We start from the raw sequence: 19,555 nt of genomic DNA on the forward strand, positions 1-19,555 counted from the left end.
ACGATCGTAAACGCGATGACAACCGTCGTCGTCGTTGTTGTTGTTGTTGTTGTTGTTGTTGTGGTAGTAGTTGTTGCTGCTGTTGTTGCGCCGACAACGGCGACGGTGACGACGACGGCGACGACGACGGCAGTGGCGACGGCAGTGACGACGGCAGTGGCGACGACGACGCCGGCGATACTGCCCGTTTCGAGGACGACGGAGACCTGCGATCTCTCGACCGGCGAAAGCACCTGGACACCGTAGTCCCCCTTCCGAGGCTCACCAGCTCCCGATACGGGGCACCGAGGTTCATGCTGCATCCTAAACGCCCGGCTATTCTCCCTTTTCTGTCTGCCCCCCTTCGGTTATCGCGGATGATCACGCTTGCCGATTACACGGCAACGCGTCCCACCGCGTTAACGACAACTTCAACGGCCACCACGTTGACAGCCTACACGGCACCGACGTCGTTTTCTTTGTTCGTTGCCATTGCGTCGGCTTCATGGACACACCCCAAGCAGGTTCGCCAGTAGCCTGCCGAGTATCCACCTTCCGCGCGAGTACTCTTACCTAACCTTTCCTCCTTGACCTCGTTGTGCTTTTCTCTCCCTCTCTCTCTCTCTCTCTCCGTCTCTCCTCAACCCTATCAGGCTGTCTTGCTCTTCCTTGCTCGCTCGCTCTCCCGATACAGTCAACGTATACCTGGTTTCTTACCCGACAACACCACCGTACGAGTTCTTATCTGCTTCCTCTTATCCTTTGTAACTTTTTCCGACACGGATCCGGACAGACACCTTCTTCTCCCTTCCTTCGCTTCTCGTTCGTATACAATACAGACAGGATTGCTTCCTCGGTGGCAAAGTGAGGTTAGGGGACTACCCTTGACAAATATGGTAGCGCGCACCAGGATCCGCGCGTGAGAGCTCGCGCGCGCGCGCGCGGAGGGGCGCGCGCACGGCCCTCTACACCGTGACGATGGAAATTCCAAACGATAGACGACGATAAGATCGTGGAATATTTCCTTCTTCCAAGGAATTCACCGATTCCTTTCTTCTTTCCTTTCCGTGCGTATTCCTCGTCGACTTCCTAGCACGAACGTTCGCTTCGTTCGATCGTTTCGTCGTTTCGCCGCGCGTCCTCGGGCAACCACCTTCTTACAAACTCGACGATTCCACTCGAGCCGTTTCGATACGCGAGACACTTGGACGAGGCACAAAACGGACGGATCGCGCGTCCGATCGGTTCACACGGGCTTTCGAAACGCTTCTCTTGCTCGCTGTACGAACATCGGATCGTAGCTCGAACACAGACGACGACTCGTTTCGGCTAAAATTTCAGCGAGCTTGTCGCCAAGCTCCTCGTGGCACCGTACTCCGTCTCGACCGTGGCGCACCTTTAAAATCGCGTCGTGTCACGTCGACTCGTTTGGTCGAATCCGGCGAAGGAAGACTGGCACGCGCCTGCTTCTATTCGGCACACGATTCGGCACAGATTTACAGACGGGTTATCGATACGCGCGCGACTCCTTCGCTCAACTTCTCTTATCGACGCATCGTATACAGGTTCGAAGGAAGTTTTATGCCACGACCAGCGCGACCGACGAACCTCTCCTTTTTTTCTTCCTCTCGCGCGTTTCTTTCGTTTTCCTTTTCGTTTCTCAGAACTAGGAAACGTTGGAGGCCGTGGGTACTGGCGTGGAAAGAGGCGAAACGGGGCCAAGTATACCGTGTTCCAGCGAAACCGACGAATCCACTTTTCGCGGTTTCGGGCGAGCAACCTTTATCGACAGGATGGTGGCGCGACCGATAACGATCGTGACTCGTCCAACCTTCTTTCTTCTTTCTTTCTTTCCTTCCTTCCGTTTCTCTACCTCTCCTCCCCCTCCCTTCTTCTTTCTTCTCCTTCGTCACCTGCGATTTCCTCTGTTCACCCTCGTACGCGAACGTTCCACAGGCAGGATCCCGCGTTTATCGTCGCGTAAATGAGAAATCCTGCAACGCGGACGGCGCTCGAACCACGCACGCAGGTACGCACGCACATACACACTTTTTGGGGTCGTGCGCGTGACGCGGAAACACCGACCCCGTAGCCGCGCACCAGCAACTGCGCGCGGGTCGTATGACGAACGTGCGGAGAGTCCCTCTTCGAGAGACGACGGAAACTTCGGTGCACCTTCGCTCTCTCGCTGCTCTGTCTTTCCAATTCGCACGCGCACACGCACACATACGTCGAAATTTCTCCTTCCGTTTATCCCCTCTCTCTATCCGCTACCGGTCATCCCCTCCTTCTACCCCATACTTTTTCCATCCCCTTCGTGCTTTCGTTCGCACGCGATTTTCCTCTTTTCACCGCCCTACCTTGCACCACCCGCTCCCTATTTAACTCGCTCCTTCTCCTTCTTTCCCCTGTTAGCCTCCCTTTCCAACCGACCCACCCCCGTCTATTTCGGTCTCCGTCTCTCTCCCCTCTATACACGTATTCCTACCAGTTGTAATCTCGGGTGGATCTCTTGCGCGCGCCTCTATCTCGGCTCCTTTCACCCCTATCCTCCTTTCCTATATATTCCTCTGGGAATATCAGCTACGTTGCCTCTCGCTCGCTGTCCACGTCCACGGCTATTACTCGCGAAAGAAAATTAACCACGGGATGGTACGTCGTCGAAAAACCATCGATATCGGTAGCCTGCGAATAAACATCGATCGCTTAAACACCATCACCGTTTATCGAACCAGATCGGCATCGGTTGATCTGCACGCCGTGCGTTCTGCATACTGTTTACGGAATAGAAAAGTGTCCCGTGATCCGCCATCTTTCTTTTTATCGCTCTCGTCCAGGCGAGCTCCAACCATTTCCACCCTGATGCCTGTTTCCCTACGCCTCGATTCTACCCTTCGCTCTGTTCCCCTACCTCGGCCACCCAACACGGTGCCCTTGCCTTGCCTTGCCATCAGCTTCGCGTTTGTCCGTCTCTCTCTTTCGTACCCCTTCCTCTACTCTCGCTATTCCCCTAACTCGCTTTTCGGCTCCTCCAGCTTCCTCCCTCCCCGTTACGCAGTTTTCACGATCCCCTACCGCCGATTTTCCACCTCTTCACCCCTTTATCCCGTATTTTTCCGTCTCTCGACTAAAAACAACGGTACACACGTTGCCGGTTGCCTTCTGCCCCACGCAGTGCGTCGCTTCTATCGTTTCTACTACCAACGTCTATCGTTACCGTCTCCGACTTCTATTTCTCTTCTTTCCCCCGTCCTTCTTTCTCTCTCTCTCTCTCTCTTTCTCTCACTCTCACTCGGAACTTTAACTCGATCTCTCGGCCTTCGAACAATTTCCACCGAGATGCTCCTTCATTTTCAGAGAAAGCAACAATTACCTTTCCTCGTCACCGTTCGCCTATTTCCGCTCCATATTTTTCTCTCTTTTTCCGTAATTACCGTCTCGTTCGGCATTTCCGAGCTCCTTTCCTTCCTTCTTCCACGTTCGATAGATTCCTGTAATCGTACGCGTTCGCGCTATATCCGAAATTCCCGGACAACGGAGATACCGTGGTCGGGACCGACGCGAGGTCGAGCGTCTGAAAAAAGCGTCGGATTAAGATATCCTCGGATTCGATGTCGCGCCTCCTTTATTCGTTGACCTACTGTCGTAACAGATCCGATAGAAACGTAATTCTAATTGCTTGGGATCGTGTTCGCGAAAGACGTTCGTATCTCCTGTCTCCCACCTTCCCCCTCCGCCGCTTGCCCTGCTCGTACGATGCTCAATCGCTTCGTTCGTTGAACGTAAGGGATCGTCCGTTTTCGAGGACTGATCGTATCTCGATAAATGGCTGCGTTTCCAAGATGCGACGCAATCGTGCGTTCGTTTAAACGACGATCGTCTGATACTTATCTTTGTTGGAGAGAGTAACATCGATATTTACGGAATTGAGAAGATCGTCAACGTCTAAGGACGTATCGCCGTAGATGCAACCGTGATGTTCGAAATATATCTGTGGACGATGCAGCATTGAAGGCGCAAAGCGCATGTACCGCGTTAGCATCCAGAGCGACCACGTTTTCTTGCGCACGGATATACGCATACACGAGAAGGCGTATCCTACCAAGGACGTTTCGCAGCAGATCCTTCTCTCTCCGTCGCCCTTCTCCGCTGTCCCCCTCTCTCTCGTACTTATTCGCTCTCCCTGTTTGAAAGTTAGGTCGGCAGTATTACCGCGCATGACCACGGACGAAGGGAAATATTCGCGAATCGATAATTCGCGAGCAGCTGCAGCAACAGCAACGGGTTAGTCACGCGAACGACTAGCCCGTTCGATTATTACTGGAGCAATTCGCGTTGTGGTGGTAATCTCTAAATTATACATTGTTGTATATCCTTCGCGATATAGCACGGTCGTAGGTTAAGTCAACCGTCAAAGTCTATACGATCGAGATACCGATACGAACGAACGAAATTTCAGAAAGTTGGAGAGATAAGAGCCGGACTACTTAGTCAGAGTCTCACGAGTGTACCAACTCACCTATGGTTTGTCATCGGTATTTTACGCTTTAATTTAGAATCATACCGGCTACGGTAGAGAATTTATCGGTCTCGTAGAATTTGCACGTGTATCGTGTCACATTGTCGTACGTCAAGAACATTCTCAATCTTAAGATGATTTTCGTTCAAGTATATCCTAAAATTTGTACGTCGTTTCCTGCGCGCATGAAAATTTTTACTTGTCCTTCGTGTCCTGACGATAGCGGAAAGATAGCGATAGCGATAGAAAATCCTTGCAAATGTTTACGATAGCCAGATAGCCATCGGAAATAAAAACTTCAAAAACGTGATCACGCAACGCTGATAAATACCTCGCAGAATAGACTCCGGCATTTTAGTGCTCATGAAAACGTGCGGTTATCTATATTCTTTCGAGCTAACTTCGATCGCAATGACATCTGATCATTGGCAAGGAATATGTATGTACACGCTTAAATATACACGCGGTACGATCATCATTGATCTCGTATTTTGATCCGCTCGTATCATGTGCACTAATTATCGCAATATCATTTCCTTTGTCTAATATCGTGAGTTGAATTTTAAAAAGTATATTCTTTGAATATTCAGATTTGTATCTTCAATTCTTTTTCCACCACTTTCCTTCCTCCGACAACACTTAGCATGTCGATCCGGTGTCAGTTACGGACATTAAACGCTATTAACAGATAGAACGTATAAAAACACGACGCAGGTAAACGTAAGGTCAAGTTGTTAGAATTCGTTTTCTTTATCTTCCTCGATCCTCGCGCAACGGCAAAATTCTATTTTTATAAATCGCCTCGAGAACGAAGATTTATCGATTGCGATAAGATAGAACACTCGGCAAAAATTACTTGTTCCATAATAATTTTGTATCCGTACTAAATCATTAATTTTCATTCATCGCGTTAAACATTATGTAACAGCTATAATATCTTCCTTGAATATGCGGATGCGATTACAGCGATGAATCGTCGACAAATTGCGTCGCGTTACAAACGTTATCTAACAATACATACAGATTTTTGTAACACGTTCTGAATGATATACCAATGGTTGCGATACGAGGAAATTGATAGAAACGTTCGATTACTTAATTTTCGGTCGCTAATGTGACACATCCATATCGTCGAGAAACTGTTTTGAAATAACTAGAAAAAAATAAAAAAATTACAATTACGTGTGTACGTGTCGGAATCTGACTGGTTATTAGCATCGGACGTGCTCGATTTTGTGATCACCGCATATGAAAAAGCAGCAAGAGGTAGAAAAAGGGATGTCGAAAGGTATGGGTAACAGAAGAGGAAAGATCAAGAGGATGAATAAGAAAGATTCAGAGGTGGAGGAAGAAATCGGGGTTGCTGCGATAGCGAAGGTGGAGAGGATGAAGCTATTCGGAAGGTTGAAGAGGCCGAAGCTACGAAGAACAGAGCACGATCTTTCCTCGTCATCGTGACCGTCTCTGGCCGATTTTCTAACAAGGAGGCCAATTCAAATGGCATTGTGTCGTCACGTGCGGCCACTCACTCTTTCTCAACAGAACGCTGTTAGAACCTCTTCCCCCTGTACAACCGCAAAACTTTCCTACATTATCACCTCTCTGTACCTACCTTCTTCTTCTCCTCCTACTCCTCCACCACTATCCTCTTTCCTATTCTAGTCATTTTAGTCTCCCACCTCTTCTTTATTCTCTTGTATCAAAACAATCTTCCATGAAATTATACACACTTTGTTTCCTTTTTTCGCGAAATGCAATTTCCTACTCTTTTCCTTATTTTATGTCGGACCTAAAATTTATCGGACAACAGTAACATGTTTCTATACGAACAATTAACACAATGAACCAGTATGTATTTTGAATGTACTATGAAACACGATTCCTCCCTCTATTTATTTAAATAAATTACTTTATCTCGATAGTGATAGAAAAACTACATACAGTAGAACACAAAATATAAATATCTTTTTATTTTTATCCGAATAATACATCTAACGTTAAACAATAAGACGATAGCAAGCCCAATCTTTCGATTTAGACATCATAATGATCAAGTAAAAATTCATTCTTTGATATTGTAAAATATACATATATATATACATACATACATACATACACACATACATACATACATACATACATACATACATGCATGCAACATACATACATACATACATACATACATACATACATACGAGCGCGCGCACGGATAATAAGTTCACACATACCGGCTATTTACACAATTTTATACAACTTTCCTTTCTCCCAAAAGACTTTATTTAAACACCAATCGAATCACAGTAATCATTTCCTAATTTCCGTAATTCCGTAATCGTATTTTCTTTAGATAATATGCTTTTCTAATATCGGTACGCAGTTTAATTTCAGATAATTTTATCACGTTATTAGGAAATGGCTGAAAGCTCCCCTTTCTATCTGTCTATATATATATATATATATATAAAAGTTTACAGAACCTATACAGAAAACGTCATGACAAAAACATTCAATTACATTTTATTACGTCATTTTAGAAAAAGATATTACAGATGTACCATTACTCTCTATCAAAGGTGTTTAACAAACAAATATTTCGTATTAGAATTTTATTGTATTTAGTTATATCTTATATGTTCTGCACATTGAAGAAAATTCTATTTTTGGTCTCTTAACCTATATATGTATATATATATATATATGTATGTATGTATATACAATAACAAATAATATTTACAAACTCATGTTGCGCATCATATCATTAAAAAATATTCTTTCTCTCATTATATGTATATATGTATATCGCCAATAATCATCATTTAATGTTTATAAAATAACTAAAAGTATATCTATTCGTCTATCAAAGAAAATTATGTATATATCATGGTAACTGATAAAGAAAATGATAAATGTAGATATATTAATCGATAGCTGAGTGCAAAGATAAAATATCTAGGCCATAATTGTAAATATAAAACTGTAAATAAACATTAGTAATTTTAACGATGTTGATCAAAACTTTGAATAAAATAAGTGAATATTTCAAGTGGACTGATTATAATAATTTTGGGTAAACTGTTTCTATACGAATATTTTTTAAACGACTAACAGATATATCTGAAAGATTAAATTACATAGACATATGCCTAAAAAAATAATTTGCAGTCTTAACGCTATTAAACTATTTTCATATATTTAAAATGAGTTTTAGTTAAAACAAATTAATAGGGTAACAATTATTCTTACTATTAAAACAATGGCAGATCGTTTTGAAGAAGAAATTTTCTCTTACCTTGATATAAAATACACGATGTAGAAAAAATGGTTGATGAATGGTGAGAATGCTAGACAAATGATATAAGTTTACAGAACATGCACGTTAATGCAAACCATTTAGTTGACCGAGTTACAAGTGGAGATAATTTTAGTTCTTTTAAATAAAAGGTAAAGTTCTTGAAGCATTCAAAATTTTCCATTTTTTCATAGTTACGATTATTTTAGTGATCTATATCAAATTTTGTAACACCTTAAAAGAACATACCAATTTTATCCAAGACATAGACATGTGATAAAAGAATAGATGCAATCGAACTTTATACGTGAATATCGGTCTCTTCATAATCAGTGTCAGTAATATTTGTAGCTTCATTTTCAATTGGTACAACAGATCCAATTTCACAAATTTGTGAATTCGCTACGGGTCGTCTATTGCGATTTATTATTTGAGCAACAGGGGCTGGCAACCCTTCAGCATCAGTATATAAATTCACCGTGTGTGGTTTAGTACTGCTCACAGAACACTCTAAGTCCGGCAACTCACCTAATTAAATGATTAAAGTTGCTATTTTCTTTTTTTCACTACTTTGTTTATTAACCCTCACAGTGCTAGGGAACACTATAACCATATAACAAACTATGTAGGTACTAATGAATAACGAATCATGTTAAGCTGCAATGGGAGGATTAATAAAAACCACATTTAAATGATGTATAAAAATAATTCTTACCATTGATGCTATGAATGTCAAACGCTCTGAAAACCGTTCCACTAGATGGTTCTCCAGCACTTATACTAGATTCATCATCTGGAGTATCAAACAATTCTTCAGAATCAGAACTACTGCTTGAATGGATCATATCGCGCTGCCTTGTTTCCGGCCTTCTAGCGCGACTAAAAGGATTCTCCCTCTGTCGTGAAAATGTTCCACCTTGAGTTCCTAATAAAATATTTCCAATTTAGTAGAATATAACTTATCATACGATACAAGTAATTCTGTAATTGAATTTTTTAATATGGAAAAATAAAGATTTTTTTCATACCTTGATGACCTTCACGAATCAAAGGTGTCGTGTCATCGGCATCCGAATCACTTTCGTCAGTAACAACTTGCTCATCCGCCGCAAAAACTTTTCGTTTACAAACAGGACAAACCCTACGATTTTTTGTCAGCCAAGGGTCAATACATTTTGTATGATAAGCTGGAAATAAATGATACGTTATTATTCAAGATACAAATAATATTAACTATAAAACATTTCATGTACTAAACAATGTGTTTAACTGCACTAAACACATACTAACCATGTGCACAAGGCAAAACTCTTAATTTTTCACCTTCTGCGTAATCATCTAAACAGATGGCACATGTTTCATATGGATCGCCTTTTGTATATTTATGCGTAGGAATCTTTTTCAAACTTGAATTAGGTAACCTATGCCTTCGTTGCCTTCTTCTATCTTTAATACATCTAACAATCTGTAATTTACAAAAAAATGTTTTAAATATAGTTATTTGCTGAAAACACTTACCACAATAATTTAGACATTGTTTAATATATGATATGCTTAGGATATGCTCACCATAAAGATAACCATGACTAGAAAACATATCCCAACAACAATAGCAAAAGGTAAGAGCAAGTGTGTTATATTAAATGGAGTATCATCATTAATTAGTACAAAATACAATTCATCGTATAAATAATTTTCCTTAATAATCAATCCTGTGATCTCGCTAACAAATACAGATGGTATTAATATTCCTACAGGATCTCTAGCTTGCATTGGTTCTGTAACAAAGTATATATTTATAATTTCCCCCTCTCAATACTGGAATATTATTATACAAATATTTCCAATGATGATTATTATATATGTATATTTTTTATAATGAAAATAATTACCTAATTTGTTGCTGTTCACATTATGTATAATTACAGCGTCATATCCTGCTTTCTGTGCCATTCGTATTTTTCTTTCAAAACTACAGTTATAGCGAGCAATTAAAATTACCCAATTACCATTATAATTAGTAATATTGGGAGGGCCCTGTATTTCATGACATGCTGTAGGTGGTTCTGCATACACAACCATCCCCTAACAAAAAGTTTCCCGTAAATCAAAGTATTTATTTCGTTTCTAATTTGTATTTGTTTATTATTTTATTTTTTTATAAACTATCAAAACTATTAACATAATGATATCCCATAGATAATATTTTATATTTTATACATATCTGTATAAATACTGCGATATTTTTTCCAATGTGTATAACATAACAGGAAAGATCATAGAAGCATCATATATGATTGTATGTTAAAATACCTTAATCCCTTCAGATGGTATTAAACCTCCAAATCTTGCAGGTATGTCTCTAAATTCTTCTTCAATTTGATGCCTTGCAGCTGCAGAAAATACTAAAATATCTGCTCTGCTGCACATCACACAAAAGACAAGAAATGTAAGCCACAACTGAAGTTGGTGGCTTAAGCAACACTGTTTCATCTTTTAAAGTATCAGAAGTGTGTATCCACTATCTTGTTAATTTTAATACTCTATCAAGAATTTGATTAAGGACTTCATTATATATTGTATTTAATCCCAAGATACTAATGTATCCATCGCAATGAACAAAATAACGCTAGCCTGCCAAAATGATTATAATAGTTTCAGACTGTTTATTTACATTGTTGTTTACTTTTTATTTATGTATCTTACATATCATCATAAAATTGCAATTAATAAATTATACAATTTTATAATTTTTACAGTGAAGCTTGTGAACTTGTATTCAAATATTTCGATTAAAAACAACATTAGTTTTCAATGTGAATCTTTTTTCCCAATACATATTTCTTAGCGATAAGTCACATATTTTATAGTAATGAAGACCTTTTATCTTTAAAAGGATTGATTATTAGTAGATTTACTAGTAGATATGCTAAATATTGTTATATCATTAAGTAATAATTAGCTTTCCGTGCAATAACAAAGAAGTTAATTCGCATTTCGTGGAGTAATTTCCATTTATTTTACGTAATTAATGAGCGAAATTAAGGAATCAGACACATACAAAGTACCTAATATCGTGTGAATTATAACGTTCCCTTCTAACAATATATGTATGTTGTAAACGATTAATTATTGATTAATTCCTAAATAAACGACCCGTAAGCAGAAAATATAAATGTTATTCTTTTGCTGGTATGAGAAAAAAGATTGTGCATTTAATGTGCGACGCACATCCGTAATTTCGATGTAATATATCGAGGAACGGTTAGCATGATCATAGGATATGATAATTGAATTTCTCCAAGTTATACTGGATACAGTAAAATACTAGATATAATAATTCATATGAATAAAAACAATATACACAAGTAAATAGATACGTGACAAACGGTGAGATACATATGTATGAAAATTTAACCCTATAATTTTTCTTGCTAGTAGAACGCTCAAATATAAATACATAGATAATTTCGATACATACTAGTATTCCTCTATTTTTTTCATCCAGGAAACTGCGTTATGTACGGCACGCAGGGAACGTTCAATCGGTTCGTAAAGTGCACGTACATGCAAACCATCCATTCACAGATGTAATATCGTAGATATTATGGGTATGCAATAAGATACATATCGTTTACACATCGCATTTCATTTGCACCTTCTTGAATCTTTCTTCCAAAAATTTGAGGTTATAAAGATATCGTAAAACGTCGTGAATATTGTTCACTGATAAAAACGTAAAATCTTTACGACGACATTAGGTCGACTGCGAAGTTGATTAATCTATTGAGTAAAATTTGTAAGCAAATGTCAAAGGCCCAGCTTTGTAAACGAATTGCTCATTCGTGCTTATTCATAATTACTTCGATAAAAGCGATTCGACCAGTCGCATGTACATAACACAAAAACCATCTATACAATTTCTCTATTTAAAAAAAGAAGAAACTGTACGTAACTTGATCACTGGAGTGGAGTCACGCGGATGTCATACAGATACATACATATACTTTTTCCTCTATTTTCTTGTGGAACTATCTGATAGAGCCATGACGAACATATTCATCGCTGTGTTTGCCTGTGTACACGTCCACGCGTTGCAAGCGCTAAATTTAAATTCAATTAAATGTCAGCTTATAACACATCGATTTTTATGTCATACGACTAATATTCTTTATAAAACTAACCTACAGATTAAACTTTACTTATTTAAACTTCCGATTCGTTATTTTCATATCCTAATCATTAAAGGAATGCTAATATTTATTTGAGATATTTTATTCTCTAATCTAATCTAAAGTATGTATGTAGTACTCAATTAAATTTGTTATTCTTATAATCAATTATAAAACTGATGTTAATATTTTTAATATTATTTTTATTTTAGTTCATTAAACAAATTAAACATATGACATGATTTTCGTAAAAAGTATATTTAAAGTATACATACTTACAATTAATATAATTAGTACAATTACAACTGTTTACATTAGATAAAACATCTACAACGCCAGTGTACTTAAATAATCACAGAAAAGACTGATTACTCAGTAAAATCAAACAAGGGAAGATACTTTTCTGTTTTCGGATGTAAAATTTATGTCTATGTATTTATAATCTCGTACTTTTCTAAGTTACTTATATTTTATGTTAAGAAATTATTAGCACATGTGCACATCACAAGTGTGAAGAACGATCATTTACAAAATATATGATTCAACAAGTGTAATACATAGCAAAACTGAAATTCGACTTTATCATTTATAAAGACAATTAAAAAAACATTATTTATATGTAATCTGGTTTTTTAATACTTAAGGAATAATTAATTGAATTTACATCATAGTATATAACATATTTTGCCTGAGTGACTTCGAAAAGACTATATTTTTACTATTTCAGCATAATTATCATCATTTATAAAAAAAGTAATTAACTATTACAATGGTAATATACTGAATATATTAAAAAGAAAGGTCATTATGGAAAATCAGAAATTTCGGCTTGTATCAAAGTGTTATTCCATTATAAATAAAAATGTGTGTATATATATATACACATATATACATACACATACACACATATAAGGTGAAGGCACTCATCAGCAAAATCGCTTATACTGAAACAAATTACAAATTTATACATTGCACCAAGTTCGTTATTTTCTATCAGATTTTAATAATGAAGTGAAACATTACTCTGATTTCATTAAAACTTTCCACGAGAAAATCTTTCATCCAAACGTTGTGCTTTATTAATGATAGCATTCTTCTGAGCTTGATCAAATCGATTAACTTGTAAGTCAATATCCCTGTCAAATGGTCTTCTAAGTACCTGCTCAGTTGATCTTGCCTTTTTCTCTTCTTTCTAAAATTTATATTTTATTTACTAAAGTTTCATTTATCGAGAGATCAAAATATCTGAAAACAAAGTATGTAATAAACGTATACCCGTTTTTTTTCCTGAAGCTGGTTTTGATGTATTTCTAAAAGTGACTTTTCACATTTCTTATTTTTCCGACATTCAGTTTCATTACTTTCATCAAATAACTCTCGAATTGATGTTTGAACATTGTACAGTTTTTCTTCTTCCTAAAATAATAAAATATTGACAACTTTAATGTATTGAAATAATTCTCTACTCTACTAAATATTATATCGTATTTACTCGTTGTTTCCGTTTCTCAGCTTTCTTTGCTGGAGTATCTGTCCAGCACGACCTATCAGACATATCTGGACCTGCTTTCATTCGAAATTTTCGTGCTGTTAATCCTAAATTATTGATCTGAGTCGGAGGTAACTCGATCATCCATTCTTCCCGTTGATTCACCATACTATAATCCTAAAATGTTATTCATTATATTGTTGTCTTTGAATATTGTAAATATCGAAATATGATTTATTTTACCTCGTCCTTTTGTTCACTTTTAATTAGCTGCGCTCTTTGTTCCAATTGTCTATGTACATAGTTACTCTCTAACGCTGGATGATTAACCGGCAATGGACCTATGCCGTCTTCGTCTTCAGATTCTATTTGATCTACTTCATTATTATTAAACGACTCTATGGTATTTGGAAGAGTAGGGCCTATGGTTTTTGTATTTGTTTCATCATTACATTTCTGCTTTAATAAATGTGGTGGTAATGCTGGACCAAAGACAACATCCGAATCGTTTTGCATTATATTATCTCGATTAATACTATTTAGTGTGTCTTTTTCAATTCTTTCATTTATATTCTGTGCATCATATTTTGGTAAACAAGGTCCTATAAAATGTACATCTGTATTTGATTCCATACTAGTGGGGGAATTAGTTATTAACTGCGGCGGCAAAGCCGGTCCATATGTCGTAGATTTCTCAGCATACATATGAGATGAATGGACATCTGTTACTTTTACAGAGTCGTAATTATTAAGATGCAAGGAAGTTTGCTCAGTAAAATTCAAATTTTCTTCCTTACTATTTAAATCAACTGTATCTTTCCTTGATTCCGTCAGTATAGGCGACGTAGTACCTAATGAGGAATCTGAAATGGCACCAGAATTATTATTGCTGGAACCATACAACATATCATTCTTCCTTGCATTTACCTTTTGCGATCCTTCCATGGATTCGATTCGTATCACGTGCTTTTTCGGTGAATTATCATATTCATTGCTCAAATTTCTTTTTTTCGACTTCTTATTATGTTGTCGTGATAGTGAGTTCCTGTTTCTTATTTCCGAACTATCAGACATATTTTCATCCGTTTCCGACAGGATATCAAATTCAGATAAATTTAATTCCTCCTTATATCCTTGACTCTCCACTGAAAAATCTCGTTTCATTAGTGATTCATTACCGCTATGACCCTGCCCTATATTTTTGGGTGAGGAGTATGCTTCTAAGCGTTGCCCTTCATCTTCTTTTGCCTGCATCCTTTTATGTATGTATCTTTCAGACTCTCCTCGAAACTTACCGTGATCTTCAGATCTTACTTTATATGATTGATAACTTTTATCACGACTTTTATCGCAAATATGATGCTTATATTTTTCGTTAGATTTACTTCTATGCTTGTCATTTTGAGATCTATCATTTTCATTTCTGCTACGACATCGTTCTTGAGATCTGTCGCTTCGATGTTCGTTTCGATCTCGATTTTTGTGTCGTTTTGGGTCTTTTGTTTTATGCTTTGAGGATAACGAAGTACTTTTAGTATCCGAACTGACATCTCTTACACTTTTATAATCTTTATTATCTTCGCGTCTTGAGTTCCTTGACTCGACAGAATGTTTTGTGTATTTAGTAGAATATTTGAGGTCTTTATTATCAATGTTTAATTCTTTTGAAAATCTATGTTCTCTATTACAATCATGTTTAGATTTGTCTTTTTTGTCTTTGTATTCTATGTCACTATAGCAAAATTCCTGTTCTGACTTTCCTGATTTTACATCTACTTGCACATTATCTTTACGGGTGGCTTCAAAACGAAATCGTCGTCCTTCATCACTGTCCTGACTCTCCGAGTCAGAATCCATCGTAGTCATAATTAGTTACTTGCTGAAAGTAGCAGAAATTTAATTTTTTACATGTACATAAAAGAAATACACATATATTTTTAATATAAACAGATAACACCATATACATATATATGTAACAGAGATTAATTTTAATTCTTAACTCTTAATTATTCTAACTAGCTCATAAAAATATTTCATGACACGACTATACATTATGTGAACGATAATACCCAGGAAAAATAATTACAATTTAACTAGATGAGAACTTTATTTCAAATACATTCGTATGAAACATAGTACATATGACAGAATTAAAGTATGAGTAAAATAAATGTAATTACTACTCCATGCGCTTGGCTGTTTCCTTTGATTGTGCTTGGTTCTTCACACCTTCCACTATGCTTTTGACTTTACTTTGATTTGACTCTAGTTTTGAAAGGGATGTTATCTGTGAATTTGTTTGTAACATCTTCATTACTTTTGCTACACTGTACTGAACAGATTTCATAAATCCAGCAGTTATAATCCCTTTTAAACTTTGGGTAACACTGGATCTCCATACAATTTCTTTCAAGCATTCCTCTAATATTTCACCACAATCAGGATCATAAGCAATTGCTCGTAAACAATCTTCAGTATCCTTTGATCTAGGACCTTGAGACCATGCTCGGACAAGTTTAACTTGTGGTATTCTAGGTAACTGATTCAGATGATGTATTTTTGCTGTAGGACTTGCATCTTGATGACAGGTAACAGCCATTTTCTCAGACTTTGGAATATCAACATAATTTTCAAAATGTTGTAAAATTGGACTATATAATTGCTTGAAGTATGTCAGCTGAGGTAGAACAATGTTATTAACTTTTTCTTTATTCTCACCAAAAGTCATTCGAAAATCACCGTTGTAGGATAAACCAGCAATTTTTTTATAAAAGTCAACTTCCGTAAAATGCTGTGGAAGTAATAATAATGCTGTATGTACAGCTGAATGTAAATTTTGTACGAGAGCTGTAGGTAATTGAGAATATTCATTTGGTTCCACGAGTATTTTAACTGGCTTATGTAACCTTCCTGCTAAATATATATCGGTCCAATCTAACAGATCTTCTATTAGTGAAATTTCAGAAATTACACCATATTTGACAATATATCCTTCTGACATTTGAACTAATGTATTATAATATATTTTAGCACCCCATTTTTCTTGTACATTAGTAATTGCTTTATGTCCAAAAAATCTCAATGGTTGAGCGTAATGTTTAGGATTAAGTTTCAAATTTTCAGCATGCCATTGATTTACATTGCGAACAACAAATATAAGATCCACCATATTGTTAGACTGATTGTTTAATTGTTTGAATGCAGCAGATCCATATGCAAAGCAAAACTTTATGTTTCTTGGGAAATTTTTAAGTAATTCTTTCAATTGATGAACTCCTACTAACTTTTCCATTGTACAGAAATATTAACAGTACAATCAAGTTCTGTATAAAAGCACTCAATAGCTTTAATTCTGCATAATACTTCTTTATCCTTAAATATTAGACTAAAAATTGTAATGCAATCATTACAGATGTTACCTCTTTTCTTTCTTCTATAAATTTAATTAGAGTACAGTTGATTTGTTTTGTGACTATCAAAATTATAAATGTAATTAAAGGAAAAAAAGAAGTGGCACTTGAAGTAAAATAAATATATTTCGGTCCCAAATCGTCTTACAGTTTCAACAAGAAAGATCGCAAATTTTTGGACATTTGTAATCAACTGCGCCCTTTATCAACCGAGATCCATTCCGTCTAACCTAAAATTTCGTCTCATGAATTGTTTAATTAATGTACATACTTACTTAAAGTTGAAGGAATATCCTATACCGAAGATTTACTACTATCCATTAACCTCAATAATATAATTAATTTAAAATAAACAAGAGTAAACAAACGACAAAATTATACAATATAACATTTGTGCTGCGCATCGCATTCACAAAAACATGATTGCTTGAAGTACAATACTATCTGTTTTATATTGGCTAGTTTAGAAATCGCCAATTTCCGTTCTGTCTTTTCATTGGATTTAATCATTGGATACTTCTATGTACTATTTTGTTTGAACATTTTGATATATTTTCGCAGTTATTTTCACACATACACACATATATACCTGTATTAGTAATACAATTAACCATTTTAATAATTCTTAATTATTTCCTTTCAAAAATGTTCCAGTCTATTCGGTAGTATACATATATAGCTAGGTACTAGATGGTTTGTCAACTTTGTCACCCTAGTGTATTTTTTATGCAACTTCTGGTAGAGTACGAGAGCATGATTACTAATTCCAGATTTGCAATAGATTTATAATAATTTACAATTTATATCAAAACAATATATTTTCTAGTGTATTACGTGCATTATCTAGTTATATATGCACGTCTAAATTTGACAATGTTGAATATATAGTTAAACATAATAGCGAAGGAACACACGATCAAATTAGACGTTTTGATTACACGGTTGATATTACTTAAATAAAGGATATTATTTAAAAATATCTATTGGAATATCACAAGGAACTGCTTCGTTTTATTAAGAAATTGGGTATTGTAACAAAATCTGTACGTAGTATATTTCATGAAATATTGACTAACAATTCTATTTAACATATATATTATACAGACAAATAGAAATAGATATTAAAAGCTATGGAGGTTGAGGAAAATAACGCAGCGGCTTCAACGGATACACCGATGGAAGTTGACGAGGATAATTCTGGAAAAACTAATATCACATCAACAAATCCTCCTAGTGCTATCAAAGTAATGGCATCTTCTGGAACTGTTGGCTCTGTTTCTATCAGTCTTCATCCTCTTGTTATAATGAATGTTAGCGAGCATTGGACTAGGCTTCGTGCTCAAGAAGGGACAGATCAACTAGGTATATATTTTGTATCATTTTTCGTTGTTCTTTCGTTAGATCATATTTTTCATAATTTTAATATTTTAGTATATGGAGCACTAATTGGCAAGCAAAAAGGACGTAATATAGAAATTATGAATTCTTTTGAATTAATGTTTACATGTATTAAAGATGATGTTATAATTGATAGAGATTATTATAATACTAAGGAAGAACAATTTAAACAAGTGTTTAGTGAAATGGATTTTCTTGGGTGGTATACTACAGGTGATATGCCAAATGAAAGAGACATTACAGTACATAAACAACTTTGTGAAATTAACGAAAGCCCTGTGTTATTGAAACTTGATCCAAGACCAAAAAATACTGATGTATGTATTTGTTATTATTAGCTATATGTGTACGTGCATGTTATTTAATAAGTATTTAATATGTCTTGCAGCAACTCTCTGTATCCATGTATGAATCTGTGATTGATTTGGTAAATGGCGAAGCTACAATGTTGTTTGTTCCATTGACTTACACATTGGCAACAGAGGAAGCGGAAAGAATTGGAGTGGATCATGTAGCGAGAATGTGTAGCAATGATCAAGGAGAAAGTTCATTGGGTAATTTCAGGCCTATTTAGTTAATTTATAATTATGTAAGTAACTGAAAATAAAATAATATTTAAATCTGTGATTTGTTTGTTACAGTTGCAGAACATCTTACTGCACAACATAGTGCTATAAAAATGTTACATTCAAGAGTAAAACTAGTTCTGAAATATGTACAAGCTGTACAAAATGGAGAATTAAAGGGGAATCATGAAGTTTTAAGAGCAGCCTGTTCTTTGGGTCATAGATTACCAGTTTTAAATAATCCCAAATTCAAAGCTGACTTTTATAACGTAAGTATATGTTACAATGTCATTAGGAAAAAAATTTGCCAACATATTTAATATATTGTTTGTGTTTTTAGCAATGTAATGACTTTGGTCTTATGACATATCTTGGTATCATAACAAAAGGTTGCAACAATATTAATCAATTTGTTAATAAGTTTAATATTTTGTATGATAGACAAGGTGTAGGTCGTCGATTGCGGAGCCTTTTCTTGTGATAAGTGAATAGGATTCATTGTTTTTATACTTGTATCTTTTTTACTCCATAAATTATAATGAATATTCTTGAAATTCAGTACAGTAAATTTAATTGGTTTGTAAATTGATTGCTGTAGTAGATATTGTACCTCTTAAAAATAAACATAAAAGTGAAATAAATATTGCAATACTTGGTTTGAGTTCGCAAGGATAATCAAATTCTATGTTACTTTTGTAATATAAATTTTTTAATACATGCTTCGTACTTCTTT

General features: G+C 36.0%; 4 protein-coding genes across 10 annotated transcripts; 1 reads left to right on the forward strand and 3 right to left on the reverse strand.

The window, feature by feature from the left end:
- Window positions 1-6,441: 6,441 nt before the first annotated feature.
- Window positions 6,442-11,408, reverse strand: LOC117158532 (E3 ubiquitin-protein ligase RNF13). 3 transcript variants are annotated; one of them, XM_033337531.2, is made up of 8 exons: window positions 11,269-11,408; window positions 10,101-10,421; window positions 9,680-9,872; window positions 9,357-9,565; window positions 9,078-9,252; window positions 8,816-8,974; window positions 8,503-8,712; window positions 6,442-8,315 (listed from the first exon to the last, which is right to left on the reverse strand). In XM_033337531.2, exons 2-8 carry the CDS (start codon window positions 10,278-10,280, stop codon window positions 8,089-8,091), a joined length of 1,353 nt encoding a protein of 450 aa, XP_033193422.2. In that variant the 5' UTR covers window positions 10,281-10,421; window positions 11,269-11,408; the 3' UTR covers window positions 6,442-8,088. The 3 variants fall into 3 exon arrangements, with proteins under 3 accessions (XP_033193422.2, XP_033193423.2, XP_076474774.1); XM_033337532.2 differs by having other exon boundaries at window positions 10,101-10,330; window positions 11,269-11,407; XM_076618659.1 differs by having other exon boundaries at window positions 8,252-8,390.
- Window positions 11,279-19,502, forward strand: CSN6 (COP9 signalosome subunit 6). 3 transcript variants are annotated; one of them, XM_076618664.1, is made up of 6 exons: window positions 11,279-11,398; window positions 17,963-18,220; window positions 18,290-18,573; window positions 18,645-18,810; window positions 18,898-19,091; window positions 19,163-19,502. In XM_076618664.1, the coding sequence occupies exons 2-6, from the start codon at window positions 17,989-17,991 to the stop codon at window positions 19,301-19,303; spliced, it is 1,017 nt and encodes a 338-aa protein (XP_076474779.1). In that variant the 5' UTR covers window positions 11,279-11,398; window positions 17,963-17,988; the 3' UTR covers window positions 19,304-19,502. The 3 variants fall into 3 exon arrangements, with proteins under 3 accessions (XP_076474779.1, XP_033193733.1, XP_033193731.1); XM_033337842.2 differs by lacking the exon at window positions 11,279-11,398 and adding an exon at window positions 17,526-17,901; XM_033337840.2 differs by lacking the exon at window positions 11,279-11,398 and adding an exon at window positions 17,527-17,884.
- LOC117158673 (uncharacterized) lies at window positions 12,142-17,275 on the reverse strand. Of its 3 annotated transcripts, none has more exons than XM_033337835.2 (5): window positions 17,134-17,275; window positions 13,692-15,327; window positions 13,452-13,625; window positions 13,235-13,375; window positions 12,142-13,151 (listed from the first exon to the last, which is right to left on the reverse strand). In XM_033337835.2, the coding sequence occupies exons 2-5, from the start codon at window positions 15,312-15,314 to the stop codon at window positions 12,993-12,995; spliced, it is 2,097 nt and encodes a 698-aa protein (XP_033193726.1). In that variant the 5' UTR covers window positions 15,315-15,327; window positions 17,134-17,275; the 3' UTR covers window positions 12,142-12,992. The 3 variants fall into 3 exon arrangements, with proteins under 3 accessions (XP_033193726.1, XP_076474773.1, XP_033193729.1); XM_076618658.1 differs by lacking the exon at window positions 17,134-17,275 and adding an exon at window positions 16,868-17,003; XM_033337838.2 differs by lacking the exon at window positions 17,134-17,275 and adding an exon at window positions 15,629-15,769.
- LOC117158674 (phosphatidate cytidylyltransferase, mitochondrial) lies at window positions 15,537-16,868 on the reverse strand. Its single transcript, XM_033337839.2, has one exon. It carries the CDS (start codon window positions 16,738-16,740, stop codon window positions 15,628-15,630), a length of 1,113 nt encoding a protein of 370 aa, XP_033193730.1. The 5' UTR covers window positions 16,741-16,868; the 3' UTR covers window positions 15,537-15,627.
- Window positions 19,503-19,555: the final 53 nt, after the last annotated feature.

The sequence above is a fragment of the Bombus vancouverensis genome, chromosome 5 (assembly GCF_051014615.1).
Source record: "Bombus vancouverensis nearcticus chromosome 5, iyBomVanc1_principal, whole genome shotgun sequence".
In the NCBI taxonomy this organism is placed as follows: Eukaryota; Metazoa; Arthropoda; class Insecta; order Hymenoptera; family Apidae; genus Bombus; species Bombus vancouverensis.

What these genes read in the sequence shown, in the direction of transcription:
- LOC117158673 (XM_033337835.2), bottom strand. Translation starts at nt 15,314, where the DNA reads ATGACTACGATGGATTCTGACTCGGAGAGTCAGGACAGTGATGAAGGA. An exon ending in AAAGTGAACAAAAGGACGAG is followed by an intron (nt 13,626 to 13,691) that starts GTAAAATAAATC and finishes ATAACATTTTAG; the next exon opens with GATTATAGTATGGTGAATCA. An exon ending in AGCTTCAGGAAAAAAAACGG is followed by an intron (nt 13,152 to 13,234) that starts GTATACGTTTAT and finishes TATAAATTTTAG; the next exon opens with AAAGAAGAGAAAAAGGCAAG.
- LOC117158674 (XM_033337839.2), bottom strand. Translation starts at nt 16,740, where the DNA reads ATGGAAAAGTTAGTAGGAGTTCATCAATTGAAAGAATTACTTAAAAAT.
- CSN6 (XM_076618664.1), top strand. Translation starts at nt 17,989, where the DNA reads ATGGAGGTTGAGGAAAATAACGCAGCGGCTTCAACGGATACACCGATG. An exon ending in CAAGACCAAAAAATACTGAT is followed by an intron (nt 18,574 to 18,644) that starts GTATGTATTTGT and finishes TATGTCTTGCAG; the next exon opens with CAACTCTCTGTATCCATGTA. An exon ending in TCAAAGCTGACTTTTATAAC is followed by an intron (nt 19,092 to 19,162) that starts GTAAGTATATGT and finishes TTGTGTTTTTAG; the next exon opens with CAATGTAATGACTTTGGTCT.
- LOC117158532 (XM_033337531.2), bottom strand. Translation starts at nt 10,280, where the DNA reads ATGAAACAGTGTTGCTTAAGCCACCAACTTCAGTTGTGGCTTACATTT. An exon ending in TACCATCTGAAGGGATTAAG is followed by an intron (nt 9,873 to 10,100) that starts GTATTTTAACAT and finishes ACTTTTTGTTAG; the next exon opens with GGGATGGTTGTGTATGCAGA. An exon ending in TGACATTCATAGCATCAATG is followed by an intron (nt 8,316 to 8,502) that starts GTAAGAATTATT and finishes TCATTTAATTAG; the next exon opens with GTGAGTTGCCGGACTTAGAG.